Source organism: Oryx dammah, unplaced genomic scaffold (genome assembly GCF_014754425.2).
Source record: "Oryx dammah isolate SB20612 unplaced genomic scaffold, SCBI_Odam_1.1 HiC_scaffold_11203, whole genome shotgun sequence".
Lineage (NCBI taxonomy): Eukaryota > Metazoa > Chordata > Mammalia > Artiodactyla > Bovidae > Oryx > Oryx dammah.
The window spans coordinates 4,141,797-4,155,761 of NW_024080596.1; the positions used below are offsets into that span (position 1 = coordinate 4,141,797).

Genomic DNA, 13,965 nt, shown 5'->3' on the forward strand with positions numbered 1-13,965 from the left:
TATTTATCTTTCTCTGACTAATTTCATTTAGTGTGATAATCTCTAGTTCCATCATGTTGCTTCAAATGGCATTCTTTCTTTCTTTTTCTATGGCTTAGTATGGTGGTACAGTAGTAAAGACTGCCTGGGTCAATGCAGGAAACACAAAAGACATAGATTTGATCCCTGGTCAGGAAGATCCCCCAGAGGAGGAAATGGCAAACTTCTCCAGTATTCTTGCCTAGAAAGTTCCATGGACAGTGGAGCTTGGCAGGCTATAGTCAGTCCATGGGGTCACAAAGAGTCAGACGTCACTGAGCAAATAAGTATACAATATGTATACAATAAATTTCATTGTCTATATGTACCAAACCCACATAGTTTAAGAGTTCTGGTTGATTTTTTTCCAGATGTGTTTTCTTACAGGATTTCCTAATCTATGACCTCTTGAAGTCCACAGTATTTCATGTTAACAGATATTGCAGTAGAGTCTTTGGCTAAAGTTTATTTTTCTGTTAGAGCCTCTTGGAATGCTCAACTTTCCCTAAGGTAAGAATGATGGGACTCTCCCTGGTACAATGTAGATAAACAACATGTCAGGCTGCAGTCTGTGGACCTTTAAGGGCAGGGAGAAGGAAAGAGAGACACTGTATGAGATGAAGGGAAGGATGGGAGGGGAGGACTTCTAGAGGAAAAGGGCAGGATAGCAAGTCTGACAGGTGTAATTTTGAAAAGAACAAGGAATCTATTTCTTGTAAAGGAAAATAGAATGGAAACAACAATATAAAGAAATCAGCAAATAAGTCTTAAGACCCTTCAGTTAAAGTTATTTTCTTCCAATATGCTACAAAAATTACTTTATTTCATGTCAAAGACCATGAGCTGTGTCAAATTTTTCCTAGTAGCCTTGTTGCCCCCTGCGATTGCATAGAAAGAAGACAAAGAACTTTAGTATAATATTTGAGGCATTATGAGTCTCACAATATTCAGCTCAATTCCCCTTAAACCCTATCCCATGATGTGGATATAGATGGACCCAAACAGGTGCTTTCACACATAGTGGGTTATTTTACAGGAGAGGAATATCCTCTATAATTATGCTACAGGAGCACAAACAATCTGAATCTTTCTGATGGGCTGTAAGCTAGCCTACTCCTCACTTCAGAAAGAGACATCTTTCTTGTATTGGAGAGTGGCCAGGCCTGACTTACTTTGCTCTAGATGGAAGCACTGTCTCCATCTTTCAAAACTGTAAGCAAACCTGTCATTGCTTTGGAGAGAGATGGGCTTTCTGTTTTTAAAGGCTCTTCACTACAGACTTCCTTGCAATGGTCATCCAGAAGAGAGGGCAGTGAATGTTTCTGATTACATGAAGTTCAGAAATGCCAGAGCTCCACATAGAACTGTTTCCCACGTCTGCTCTGAAAAATTCTTTTCTTTCTCAATTAAAAAATGACTACTTGTGGTAGTCAACGACTTTCAGAAAAAGATCATGTGTATGGGTTTAACAGTCTGGGGAAAATTCCCTGGGAAATTGGCTACAGAGAGATGCTGAGCTTTTAAAAGTCTTTAAAAGTATGGGATTGAGCAATGAATGTGCATGAAGCACTGTATTATACAACGAGCAACATTTTATTATCTTTATGATTTTTTCTAAATAGTACCTAAGGTATTGCAGGTAAATCCTAAATATTTTGTCTCTGGTTAACATTTTCTTAATAGAATAATTCTTGGGTTTTAATGATCCAATCTCCAGAAAATATGTACATCAATTGGTGCAACATTTTTCAGCCAAATTTTGTATAAGAAAAATTGATATATGCATTCCCAAATCTCAATATGAATCCATTTATAAAACTACACATGGGCTAAGTCTAGTGACATACTAAGCACTATTGGTAAAAGATGAGAATCGTATATTTTTTCAAAGAGAGCACAGGTCACAGATGTTGCAGGTGTAAAAAGAGGCAGCACTGGGTTATGTATGTCATACAATAAGAGAAAAAAGTTTTAAACAACACATTCATTGTGTGCTAATCAGAAAATCAAGTTTTAAAAAATTTTCTATTTTAACATTACAGTTTCCTACTTAAACCTGGGTATTCATGGGTTTTAGATCATTGTTTGGGGGATTGGGGTAGAAACTTACTGTACTATGGGGTTTTTTTTTTTTCTTTTTTTTTCATTTAAAATGGTGAGATATAAGCTCACAAATTCAACTTTTTTGACTAAAGAACTAAAAAGCCTCTTGATGAAAGTGAAAGAGGAGAGTGAAAAAGTTGGCTTAAAGCTCAACATTCAGAAAATGAAGATGATGGCATCTGGTCCCATCACTTCATGGGAAATAGATGGGGAAACAGTGGAAACAGTGTCAGACTTTATTTTTTTGTGTGTGTGCTCCAAAATCACTGCAGATGGTGATTGCAGCCATGAAATTAAAAGACGCTTACTCCTTGGAAGGAAAGTTATGACCAACCTAGATAGTATATTCAAAAGCAGAGGTATTACTTTGCCAACAAAAGTCCATCTAGTCAAAGCTATGGTTTTTCCTGTGGTCATGTATGGATGTGAGAGTTGGCCTGAGAATAAAGATGAGTGCCGAAGAATTGATGCTTTTGAACTGTGGTGTTGGAGAAGACTCTTGAGAGTCCCTTGGACTGCAAGGAGATCCAACCAGTCCATCCTAAAGGAGATCAGTTCTGTGTGTTCTTTGGAAGAAATGATGCTAAAGCTGAAACTCCAGTACTTTGGCCACCTCATGCGAAGAGTTGACTCATTGGAAAAGACCCTGATGCTGGGAGAGATTGAGGGCAGGAGGAGAAGGGGACGACAGAGGATGAGATGTATGGATGGCATCACTGACTCAATGCACATGAGTTTGGGTGAACTCTGGGAGTTGGTGATGGACAGGGAGGCCTGGTGTGCTGCGATTCATGGGGTAGCAAAGAGTCGGACATGACTGAGCAACTGAACTGAACTGAACTGAATTTTCAGGGATATTTGCAACTGGATTCAGTTGGGAGAGTTAATCAGTTCAGGTGCTACCATCAGACTCTACATATCAAGCGTTGATCATTTCCCTATATTTGAGGCAAAGGACAAAATCAAGAGATGAGGTGGGCTGACAGATGGTGAAACAGTCTCTCCACACTTCCCTGCTTCTCTCTTCCATGAATATTTTTTCAAGCATCTTCCCAAATATTCCCAAGAGGCCTGATCTCCTGCATCCCTTCTGGGCTTTCTTTGCTTCCTTTTTTCAGCCTTTCCTGGAACATCTTTTCTTGCTCCCCCTGCCTTTCAGGGATGTGGGAATTGGGCACCTGGAAGCACTCAGATAATGATAAAAAACTCCATCTTTGCCTGAAGGAAAGTGGGACTGATTGTGGGGAGGATTTCTTACATTGGACAGTTCCAGCCCATGCCGGAAAGGGCCTCTACCTTTCTGGGAATCTCTCTGAGCCTACATCACCTCTGTCCCTTCTCAGGTCCTGGTTTTGTTCTGCTCATTTGGGAGGCTTTGATTTTGCCTCTGTTTTTTCCTCATGTCCTGTTTTAATAAATCTTCCTCATTTACTCTGGTGAGCTGGCCTGGTGGCTTAGATGGTAAAGAATATGCCTGAAATGCAGGAGATGGGAGTTCAATCCCTGGGTAGGGAAGATCCCCCAGAGAAGGAAATGGTTACCCACTCCAGTATTCTTGCCTGGGGAATTCCATGGACAGAGGAGTCACTCAAGCTGGATAGTAATTGGGGGAATAAAAAAGGAGATCCTTCGTTGCCTCTACCTTCTTCCACATACACATTTGATAATCTTGTAAAATTAAGCATTTCATTGCAATTTACAATAGTTCATATTCAATTCAATAGTGGTACCACAATTTATTAAACTAATTTCATTTATTGACTGTCTTTTTTATTTTCATTTAAGACAAGATAAGAATAAATAATCTCTTAAATCAAGGATTAAAAATGCTCATGATTATTTTAAATGACTTTTCCCCCTCATTTTAAGAAACATCAGAAGGTACTTCTTTCTGTAACAGTGGCTGACTACAAAGAACTGGTTATGAATTTCTGGTATATGTAAGGAATCACTAAGCAGTCACTTGGTTTATAAACCAAGAATATGGATACGCAAGAGGACTTGCTTGAGTTTCAAGTAATCTAGATATCATAATGTTTAACACATCCTTGGGAGAACAGCAATATCCAGTCTAAACTTGGTTTAGAGAGAAACATTTCAAAAGACTTAATAAACACAACATCACAATTTTTTCCAAGTGTCCTAATTCTCTATTCTTTCATTACTCTGTGGGGATGGCAATGTTTTGATTTTATCTTAACCAGATGACTTGTTGTCTTTTGAAAATATATGCGATGAAAATAGATTTTAAAAAATCATGCCATCTAAATTTTAAGGTGTCACTGGAGCTGTTTACATTCAAAGGAAAACTGAGAATAACCATGAACTGTTTATGTAATAGAGCTTTCCTGGTGGCTCAGAAGGTAAAGAATCTGCCTGCAGTGCAGGAGATTGAGGTTTGATCACCGGGTCAGGAAGATGTCCTGGAGAAGGGAATGGCTATCCTCTCCAGTATTCTTGCCTGAAGAATTCCATGGAAAAGGAGCCTGGCAAGCTACAGTCCATGGGTCACAAAGAGTAGGACAACTGAGCGATTATCACTTTCACTTTTACATTTACATAATAATCTGTGCTGAAGTAAACTACAAAGGAACATTCACTACATGAGTTTGCAGAAGAACTGAAAAAATTGGAAGGGTGATATTTCATGATTTGGGCATCAACAGCAAACTGACCATGAGAAAGTGAGTATTCTGTGGCTTGGCATCTGTAAAGTTAGGACGCCCCTCTTTACTGGAGAGACCTGTATTTTTATTCTTTTGATGGTAGTGATATGGCAATTGTTCATTAGTAAGGGGAAAAAAAAGAAAATTTAATACTTTTTCACATCCCTTAATCCCAATTGCTTATAACCTTAAGTTTAACCTACTTCCAATTCTCTGAATGTGTGTGTAGTGACAATTTCTGGAGACCTGTAAAGTGAAAGTGTTAATCGATCAGTCGTGTCTGATTCTCTGAGTTCCCACAGACGGTAGACAGCCAGACTTTTCTGTCCATGGGATTCTCCAGGCAAGAATACTGGGGTGAGTTGCCATGGCTTCTTCCAGGGGATCTTCCTGACCCAGGGATCAAGCTTGTGTCTCTTACATCTGGCTGTATTGGCAGACAGGTTCTTTACTACTAGCACCACTTGGGAAGCCCCCTTTTGATATTGAGGAGGAATCAGTAGCCCAAGTTGCTGATGGCAACTTTCCTGTGCTATAACTAAGGAAGGCAGTTAAAAGATAAGGGATATAGATAAAAGATGATTCAGACAATAGAATCCCAGAGAAATGACACTTGAGTCCTGGACAAACAGACCTCAAGGTCCTCCTTACTGTTACATTTCAGTTATATGTCCGGGAAATACCTTTATTTTTATGAGCTAAATTATGTTGAGACTTTTCTTACTTTCCATGACAAATGTCCTATCTAACATAATGAGTCTTCCAACAAGAGGAAGAGGATCTGGCCCCCACAGCTGTGGTGGCTCACCTGCCATTGAAGGGGGAACTCAACTAAAATGAAAACTGGCACAAGACCAATCACTGTGAACTTTTCAAACCTGTGTTGTTACTTTAATTAGGGAAGAAAATCAAGAGCCCTAGCATTGTGCAATTCTCAATTCATTTAAGCTGTTGGAGAAGATTTCGACCAAAATTTCTAAAGGAATATTTAGTTAAGGTAATCTATTTTAGGGCTTCCCAGGTGGTGCTAGTGGTAAAGAACCTGTCTGTGCAGGTGACATAGAGACGTGGGTTCCATCCCTGGGTTGGGAAGATCCCCTGAAGGAGGGCATGGCAACCCACTCCAATATTCTTGCCTGGAGAATCCCATGAATAGGGGAGTCTGGTGAGCTACAGTACATAGGGTCGCAAAGAATTGGACATGACTGAAGTGGCTTAGCATGCATGCACAGTTTATCATAGAGATAGGAAATGAAATTTAAGAAACATAAAAAAAGACATTGATCATTCATTTTTATCTCTTTATTTGAGAAGCAATACCCTTTCATGACCATTTCATAGTGTTATTTGTCCATATGGAAAATTTTGTCAGTGGTCTCATATGATAAGTGTTTTTCTCCAAATTAGGGAACTGGTCCAAATATTTTTTTCCACAATGGAAGCTTGTGACAAGGGTGAGGTGATGATAAGGTGAATGAAAGATTAGTGGTTTTAAAATCTGCAGATAGCTTTTCGCAACGGGTTTGCCGCCAGGACACAGGTGTCGTGAAAACCACCGTTAAACCTAAGCCAAAATGGGAAAGGAGAAGACCCACATCAACATCGTTGTCATTGGGCACGTAGATTCAGGGAAGTCTACCACGACTGGCCATCTGATCTACAAATGTGGCGGGATCGACAAGAGAACAATTGAAAAGTTCGAGAAGGAGGCTGCCGAGATGGGAAAGGGCTCCTTCAAATATGCCTGGGTCTTGGACAAACTGAAAGCTGAACGTGAGCGTGGTATCACCATTGATATCTCCCTGTGGAAATTTGAGACCAGCAAGTACTATGTTACCATCATTGATGCCCCAGGACACAGAGACTTCATCAAAAACATGATTACAGGCACATCCCAGGCTGACTGTGCTGTCCTGATTGTTGCTGCTGGTGTTGGTGAATTTGAAGCCGGTATCTCCAAGAACGGGCAGACCCGTGAGCGTGCCCTTCTGGCTTATACCCTGGGTGTGAAACAACTAATTGTTGGCGTTAACAAAATGGATTCCACTGAGCCACCTTATAGCCAGAAGAGATACGAGGAAATTGTTAAGGAAGTCAGCACCTACATTAAGAAAATTGGCTACAACCCCGACACAGTAGCATTTGTGCCAATTTCTGGCTGGAATGGTGACAACATGCTGGAACCAAGTGCTAATATGCCATGGTTCAAGGGATGGAAAGTCACCCGTAAGGACGGCAATGCCAGTGGAACCACCCTGCTTGAAGCTCTGGATTGCATCCTGCCACCAACTCACCCAACTGACAAACCCTTGCGTTTGCCTCTCCAGGATGTCTATAAAATCGGTGGTATTGGTACTGTCCCTGTGGGTCGTGTGGAGACTGGTGTTCTCAAACCTGGCATGGTGGTCACCTTTGCTCCAGTCAATGTAACAACTGAGGTGAAGTCTGTAGAAATGCACCATGAAGCATTGAGTGAAGCCCTTCCTGGGGACAATGTGGGCTTCAATGTCAAGAACGTGTCTGTCAAAGATGTCCGTCGTGGCAATGTGGCTGGTGACAGCAAAAATGATCCACCCATGGAAGCTGCTGGCTTCACAGCTCAGGTGATTATTTTGAACCATCCAGGCCAGATCAGTGCTGGATATGCACCTGTGCTGGATTGTCACACAGCTCACATTGCTTGCAAGTTTGCTGAGCTGAAGGAGAAGATTGATCGTCGTTCTGGGAAAAAGCTGGAAGATGGCCCTAAATTCTTGAAATCTGGTGACGCTGCCATCGTTGATATGGTTCCTGGCAAGCCTATGTGTGTCGAGAGCTTCTCTGATTATCCTCCCCTGGGCCATTTTGCTGTGCGTGACATGAGACAGACAGTCGCTGTAGGTGTCATCAAAGCAGTGGACAAGAAGGCAGCTGGAGCTGGCAAGGTCACCAAGTCTGCCCAGAAAGCTCAGAAGGCTAAATGAATATTATCCCCAATACCTGCCACCCCAGTCTTAATCAGTGGTGGAAGAACGGTCTCAGAACTGTTTGTCTCAATTGGCCATTTAAGTTTAATAGTAAAAGACTGGTTAATGATAACAATGCATCGTAAAACCTTCAGAAGGAAAGGAAAATGTTTTTGTGGACCATATGTTTTGTGTGTGGCAGTTTAAGTTATTAGTTTTTAAAATCAGTACTTTTTAATGAAAACAACTTGACCAAAAATCTGTCACAGAATTTGAGACCCATTAAAAAAAGTTTAATGAGAAAAAAAAAAAATCTGCAGATACACAAAGAATCTAGTTCTTGCCTTCAGTTAGGAGTGACATTATTTTCGATTCAAAAGAACATTAAGAAAAATCCTGCTAGACATTAAAGTCGTATGAACTCCAGTCATGACTGAGGTCACAGTGTTTTAAGATGGATAGAGGACATACTGGGTCCTTTCTAATACAGTGCCCTATAGAAATGAGCCAATATATAGTTAGATGGACCAGAGCTGGCTGAACATGGTGAGGTATAAGTACAGAATTTGATAGGTATTAGAAAACTGTGCTCAGTTTGACAGATCATATTTACATCTGCCAAATCCACCAACAGCCAAAATAGGTTTTCATTCGGATTATATGTTTTATCTATTTAATTAGATTATTAATTTGTTTGTGTACATTTTATGAATATTAATAAAGTCTATTTATTAATGCAGAGTTCCAAAGAATAGCAAGGAGAGATAAGAAAGCCTTCCTCCATGATCAATGCAAAGAAATAAAGGAAAACAATAGAATGGGAAAGACTAGAGATCTCTTCAAGAAAATTAGAGATACCAAGGAAACATTTCATGCAAAGATGGGCTCGATAAAGGACAGAAATGGTCTGGACCTAACAGAAGCAGGAGATATTAAGAAGAGGTGGCAAGAATACACAGAAGAACTGTACAAAAAAGATCTTCATGACCAAAATAATCACGATAGTGTGATCACTCACCTAGAGCCAGACATCCAGGAATGTAAAGTCAAGTGGGCCTTAGAAAGCATCACTCAAACAAAGCTAGTGGAGGTGATGGAATTCCAGTGGAGCTATCCTGAAAGATGATGCTGTGAAAGTACTGCACTCAATACATCAGCAAATTTGGAGATCTCAGCAGTGGACACAAGACTGGAAAAGGTCAGTTTTCATTCCAATCCCAAAGAAAGCCAATGCCAAAGAATGCTCAAACTACTGCACAATTGCACTCATCTCACACGGTAGCAAAGAAATGCTCAAAATTCTCCAAGCCAGGCTTGAGCAATATGTGAACTGTGAACTTTCAGATGTTCAAGCTGGTTTTAGAAAAGGTAGAGGAACCAGAGCTCAAATTGCCAACATCTGCTGGATCATTGAAAAAGCAAGAGAGTTCCAAATAAACATCTATTTCTGCTTTATTGACTATGCCAAAGCCTTTCACTGTGTGGATCACAATAAACTGTGGAAAATTCTGAAAGAGATGGGAATAGCAGACCATCTGACCTGCCTCTTGAGAAACCTATATGCATGTCAGGAAGAAACTGTTAGAATTGTACATGGAACACCAGACTGGTTCCAAATAGGAAAAGGAGTACATCAAGGCTGTATATCGTCACCCTGCTTATTTAACTTATATGCAGAGTACATCATGAGAAACGCTGGGCTGGAAAAACAAGCTGGACTCAAGATTGTCAGGAGAAATATCAATAACTTCAGATATGCAGATGACACCACTCTTATGGCAGAAAGTGAAGAAGAACTAAAGAGTCTCTTGATGAAAGTGAAAGAGGAGAGTGAAAATGTTGGCTTAAAGCTCAACATTCAGAAAATGAAGATCATGGCATCTGGTCCCATCACTTCATGGGAAATCGATGGGGAAACAGTGGAAACAGTGTCAGACTTTATATTTTTGGGCTCCAAAATCACTGCAGATGGTGACTGCAGCCATGAAATTAAAAGACATTTACTTTTTGGAAGGAAAGTTATGACCAACCTAGATAGCATATTGAAAAGCAGAGACATTACTTTGCCAACAAAGGTCCATCTAGTCAAGGCTATGGTTTTTCCAGTGGTCATGTATGGATGTGAGAGTTGGACTGTGAAGAAAGCTGAGTGCTGAAGAATCAGTGCTTTTGAACTGTGGTGTTGGAGAAGAGTCTTGAGAGTCCCTTAGACTTCAAGGAAATCTAACCAGTCCACCTTAAAGGAGATCAGCCCTGGGTGTTCATTGGAAGGACTGATGCTGAAGCTGAAGCTCCAATACTTTGGCCACCTCATTCAAAGAGTTGACTCATTGTTAAAGACCCTGAAAAAGATTGAGGGCAAGAGGAGAGGGGGACGGCGGAGGATGAGATGGCTGGATAGCATCACTGACTCAATGGACATGAGTTGGGTAAACTTTGGGAGTTGGTGATGGATAGGGAGGCCTGGCTTGCTGTGATTCACGGGGTTGCAGAGTTGGACATGACTTAATGACTGAACTGAACTGATTATGTTTCACACTAATACTTGAGAAAGTACAGTTCTAAACATCATAACACCTTAAGACTGGTTTCCTTATACCATCAGAAACCTGTCTTGGGGGAATGTGTGAATGGAAGAGCGATGTCTTTATGTGTCTACAGCCCACATACTACAGAAGTAACGGCGATGTACTTAGCCACAAACACACAAATATGTATATGTGGTTATTTCCCCAGGAACCTGGGTGAAATGAGGCAGAGACTGACCAAAAGTTCTTGACCACCCACTTCATCTTTCTCAATTTGTCTATGAGAATGAGGAAGAGAAGACAGGCAATTGAAGACTAATATTTTTATTGTGAATTTTGCAAAGTCAGGTTGGGGAACACACAAAAGAGCCTGAATTGAGTCTGGGGAGGAGGGAAGGTCAGAATGAGGTGGTTGGGTTGGGGGTGAGAGGAGAATATCCCCTTCCATAGTGGATCTGAATCCCTAGTTCCAAGTTCATGATGAGTTGCACACCAGTTGCACACCAGTCAGGCTGCTGACATCTCACCTGATCTAGTCCGTGAACTTGCAGACATAGGGTAAGTTCAAATTACAGTTATGATCTCTCCACTTGAGATATCCTGGAGAGACAGAAGTGCTCAAGTCAACGGGGCTGGTGGAACTTGAGAAACCAATGGAGAGGAATCCCAGATTCTCTCTTTGAAGCCTGGTTTAGGCTTCAAAGGCCCTCCCTCATCTTCACCAGTGTCCCACTCCATGGGAAGAAGATAGAAAGTAAGAAGAGATGAGAGGGAATGGGAGAAGACAAACCAATATTATAGTTCCAGCCCAGGAGGATTCCCTGAAGATCAGACCCAGAAATGGCAGGTGAGCGGATGGAAAAGGCTGGACAAAAATGACCTTCTATGTCTCTTACCTGAGCTTCTTGAGAGACTCCCACAGTAGCCAGGGCTTGAGATGGCAGCAGGATCTGTCTCCCAGGCAACGTAATTGAGCACATCAGTGCTACTCCATTCCCATCCACCAGCATTGGGCTCAGAGCCCTATGGAGCAGAGGATGGAGTTGGGGGAGACAGAAAGGCCTTTAGAATTCTCCTGGTCTGATGCTGTCTGTTGGAATGATTGATTCCCCTCCCCAGCATCACGGAATTAGCTCTGCTGTTCAAGATGAGGCCCCACAGCTCTTCTCTGGGAAACTCTCCCTAACTCTATTGGCTAATGTCAAAGCCAATAATCACAAAGACCAATTAAATGTCTCAGAGGAGCATGGCCCTATCTGAACTACACTTAGGGTTCACTTATGTTTACCCTCTGAATCTCCAAGATAGTGTCTGTTTTATAAAAGGGAAAACTGCATCAATCCTAAATGTTCATTGATGTGATAAGCACAGCATGTGCGGACTCAGGGAGGCACAATGAATTGAATTACAAGGTATGCTGTGTGAACTGTGTAAAAGCTTGACAAAAGGCAGATTACTTTTAGTTGGGGACTAGGACCTGCCCAGGACTAATGGCTCTCACTTTCCCTAGTTATCCTGTGAACCCCAGGGATCTCCCAGGTCTTTTCTGGGCTGGCAAAAGGGGACAAAGAGGGACCTGGGTGGCCATAGCACCTTTGGAAGTAACAGATTAGAGAGATGTAAGTGTACCTCTGTGGGGTCATGGAGCCCAATCCAGATGTCTGATTGGGTATTCAAGTTGTTCTTAATCAACGAGGCCACAAAGGATTCCTCAGCCCCACTGAGCACAGACACGAGATGTCCCGAGTGCCTCTTCTGGCAGGCAATCTGTGTGGGGAAGGGAAATACACAGGAGGAGCTTGAGACACCACTAGGGGAAGGGAAGGGCCAATGCAGGTGAGAAGGGGTATGTTTGTAAAACATGAGTCTCTCATCCTCATCCTCAGGAAACTCTTGAGAATGGAGACCCCCTGGTCCCCAAACCCAGTCTCTGTTTTGCTTCTGCTTATCTCCCTTAACTGCAGATCCCAACACTTACATCTGCATCCATCCAGGTTTTGGTTGTTTTATACAAGGCATAGCAGTAAGACCTATAGGCCATGGAACCTGAGGGACAGCTGATCCGTGGAGAGGGCTGTTCCTTTTGGGAATTTTCCCCTGGAGAGGAAGAAATAAGGGAGAGGGATGGGGTGAAATGGAGAGAGGGGATTGGAGGGGGAAGGTGACCTTGGGGAATATTTATGAGGCCAGGGCTTGGGGCGGTGATACCAAACTTCTGACTGCCTCTCACCATTGCCAACACTCCAGGATTTTTTATAAATCATGAACTAGACCTACTAACTGGATGATGATCTCTCTTCTTTTTATTCATTGTTTTTATTCAAAAGTCCAGTCCTTCTCCTCTGAGTTGATAGATCCTCCAATCATTTTCCTTCTACTCATCTTATTAATGACACTCTATACTTTTCTACTTCATCTATGCTCATAAATTACTGAGAAAATAGAAATCACCTCATCCCATTGTCACTGAAACACTAGGGTGCTTCCCACCACTGGTTACCTGAAGGAAGGAGTGATGACTCAGGAATTCCAGGCAATTATGTTATGTGAGGATATTCCATTACCAGGGGAGGCACAGGAGCTTTCCTCCTCATCTTGGCCCTGAGCAGACACTGGGAACCCAGTGCTAGAGGCAGAGAAATCTTACCTTGGGCCTGAGACAGGAGCATCAGGCAGGAGAGCAGCATCCAGGACAGTCTGGGGAGGCCCAGGGAAGGCAGCATTGTGTCTGTGAGGTGTGGAGGCAGCTAGAGGACTAAAGGGAGGGTGGTCAGAGAGAAGGTATGAGAGACACCCTGTTGTACCTCTTGTCTTTTCCTTCATCTAGTCCCTTAGGAATAAATCCATCTTGGTAGCATCCCTCCCCTTCCATGGTGCTGGAAAAAATTAGAAAATCTATACATCCTATGCACCTGAGCTCTCCCAAGTCTGGCTTCCCCTGGTCTCAGAGCTCCCACATTCTCTGAGGACAAGGATCCTTGTACACCGTCCCTGAAATGTGCACGGTGAAACCCCTGTCACGGGTCTCATCTAGTCTCGACTCCCACTTACCTCTCTTGCAGGGATCTGCACTGGCTTGTCAGGGCAAAAAAGATTGGGCTTTTATAAGAAGATTTGAGGGAGGGCACTGAAATGAATAACGGGAAAAAGGAGCCAGGACAGGGGTCAGGGAGACGTGTCTGGCTTTGACTTGTGGAGATTTCCACCACAGGCAGGAGATCCTTCCAAAGGCTGGGAATTGCCACAGCTGTTGCTTCTTTTTCTTTATCAGACCAGTAATTTCCCAGGAACAGGAGATGTTTGTGCTTTTTTTTATCCTTGCCCAGTTATCATGGTCAGAAAAACTTCCAGGAATGAAGGGAACCTGGTGGCATGAATTCTAATGTTTAATAGTTTAGAAAGTATGTGACATTGGAGAGTTCAATCTGCCAAGAACTGACTCTTGTTGGCATATATACGAGTTTCATTAATCCTTATTTTTTAAGATTAAAAAAAGAAACTATTAAGTAAAAGTTGGGGGAGTATAACTTTGAAAAAATTATTTGAACTAACGAGTCTTTGTGTGGATCACAACAAAGTGGAAAATTCTTAAAGAGATGGAAGTACCAGACCACCTCATCTGTCTCCCAAGAAACTTACATGCAGGTCAAGAAGCAATGGTTAGAACCCAACATGGAGCAATGAACTGGTTCAAAACTGGGAAAG

At 42.0% G+C, this 13,965-nt stretch overlaps 2 protein-coding genes across 2 annotated transcripts; one reads left to right on the plus strand and one right to left on the minus strand.

The window, feature by feature from the left end:
• The first annotated feature begins 6,297 nt into the window (after positions 1 to 6,297).
• LOC120860807 (elongation factor 1-alpha 1-like) lies at positions 6,298 to 7,886 on the plus strand. Its single transcript, XM_040236524.1, has one exon. The coding sequence runs from the start codon at positions 6,362 to 6,364 to the stop codon at positions 7,748 to 7,750; it is 1,389 nt and encodes a 462-aa protein (XP_040092458.1). The 5' UTR covers positions 6,298 to 6,361; the 3' UTR covers positions 7,751 to 7,886.
• A 2,906-nt stretch (positions 7,887 to 10,792) lies between these two features.
• On the minus strand, positions 10,793 to 13,331 carry LOC120860808 (lithostathine). The gene is made up of 6 exons (XM_040236525.1): positions 13,312 to 13,331; positions 12,908 to 13,015; positions 12,239 to 12,357; positions 11,890 to 12,027; positions 11,157 to 11,283; positions 10,793 to 10,860 (listed from the first exon to the last, which is right to left on the minus strand). The coding sequence occupies exons 2-6, from the start codon at positions 12,981 to 12,983 to the stop codon at positions 10,793 to 10,795; spliced, it is 528 nt and encodes a 175-aa protein (XP_040092459.1). The 5' UTR covers positions 12,984 to 13,015; positions 13,312 to 13,331.
• Between the last annotated feature and the right edge of the window lie 634 nt (positions 13,332 to 13,965).

Bases quoted from the DNA above. Each gene is read 5' to 3' on its own strand.
- LOC120860807 (XM_040236524.1), top strand. From the start codon at position 6,362: ATGGGAAAGGAGAAGACCCACATCAACATCGTTGTCATTGGGCACGTA.
- LOC120860808 (XM_040236525.1), bottom strand. From the start codon at position 12,983: ATGCTGCCTTCCCTGGGCCTCCCCAGACTGTCCTGGATGCTGCTCTCC. The intron at 12,028-12,238 runs GTAAGTGTTGGG...TTCCCCACACAG, and splicing joins AAACCTGGATGGATGCAGAT to ATTGCCTGCCAGAAGAGGCA. The intron at 10,861-11,156 runs GTAAGAGACATA...CTGTCTCTCCAG, and splicing joins GAGTCTCTCAAGAAGCTCAG to GATATCTCAAGTGGAGAGAT.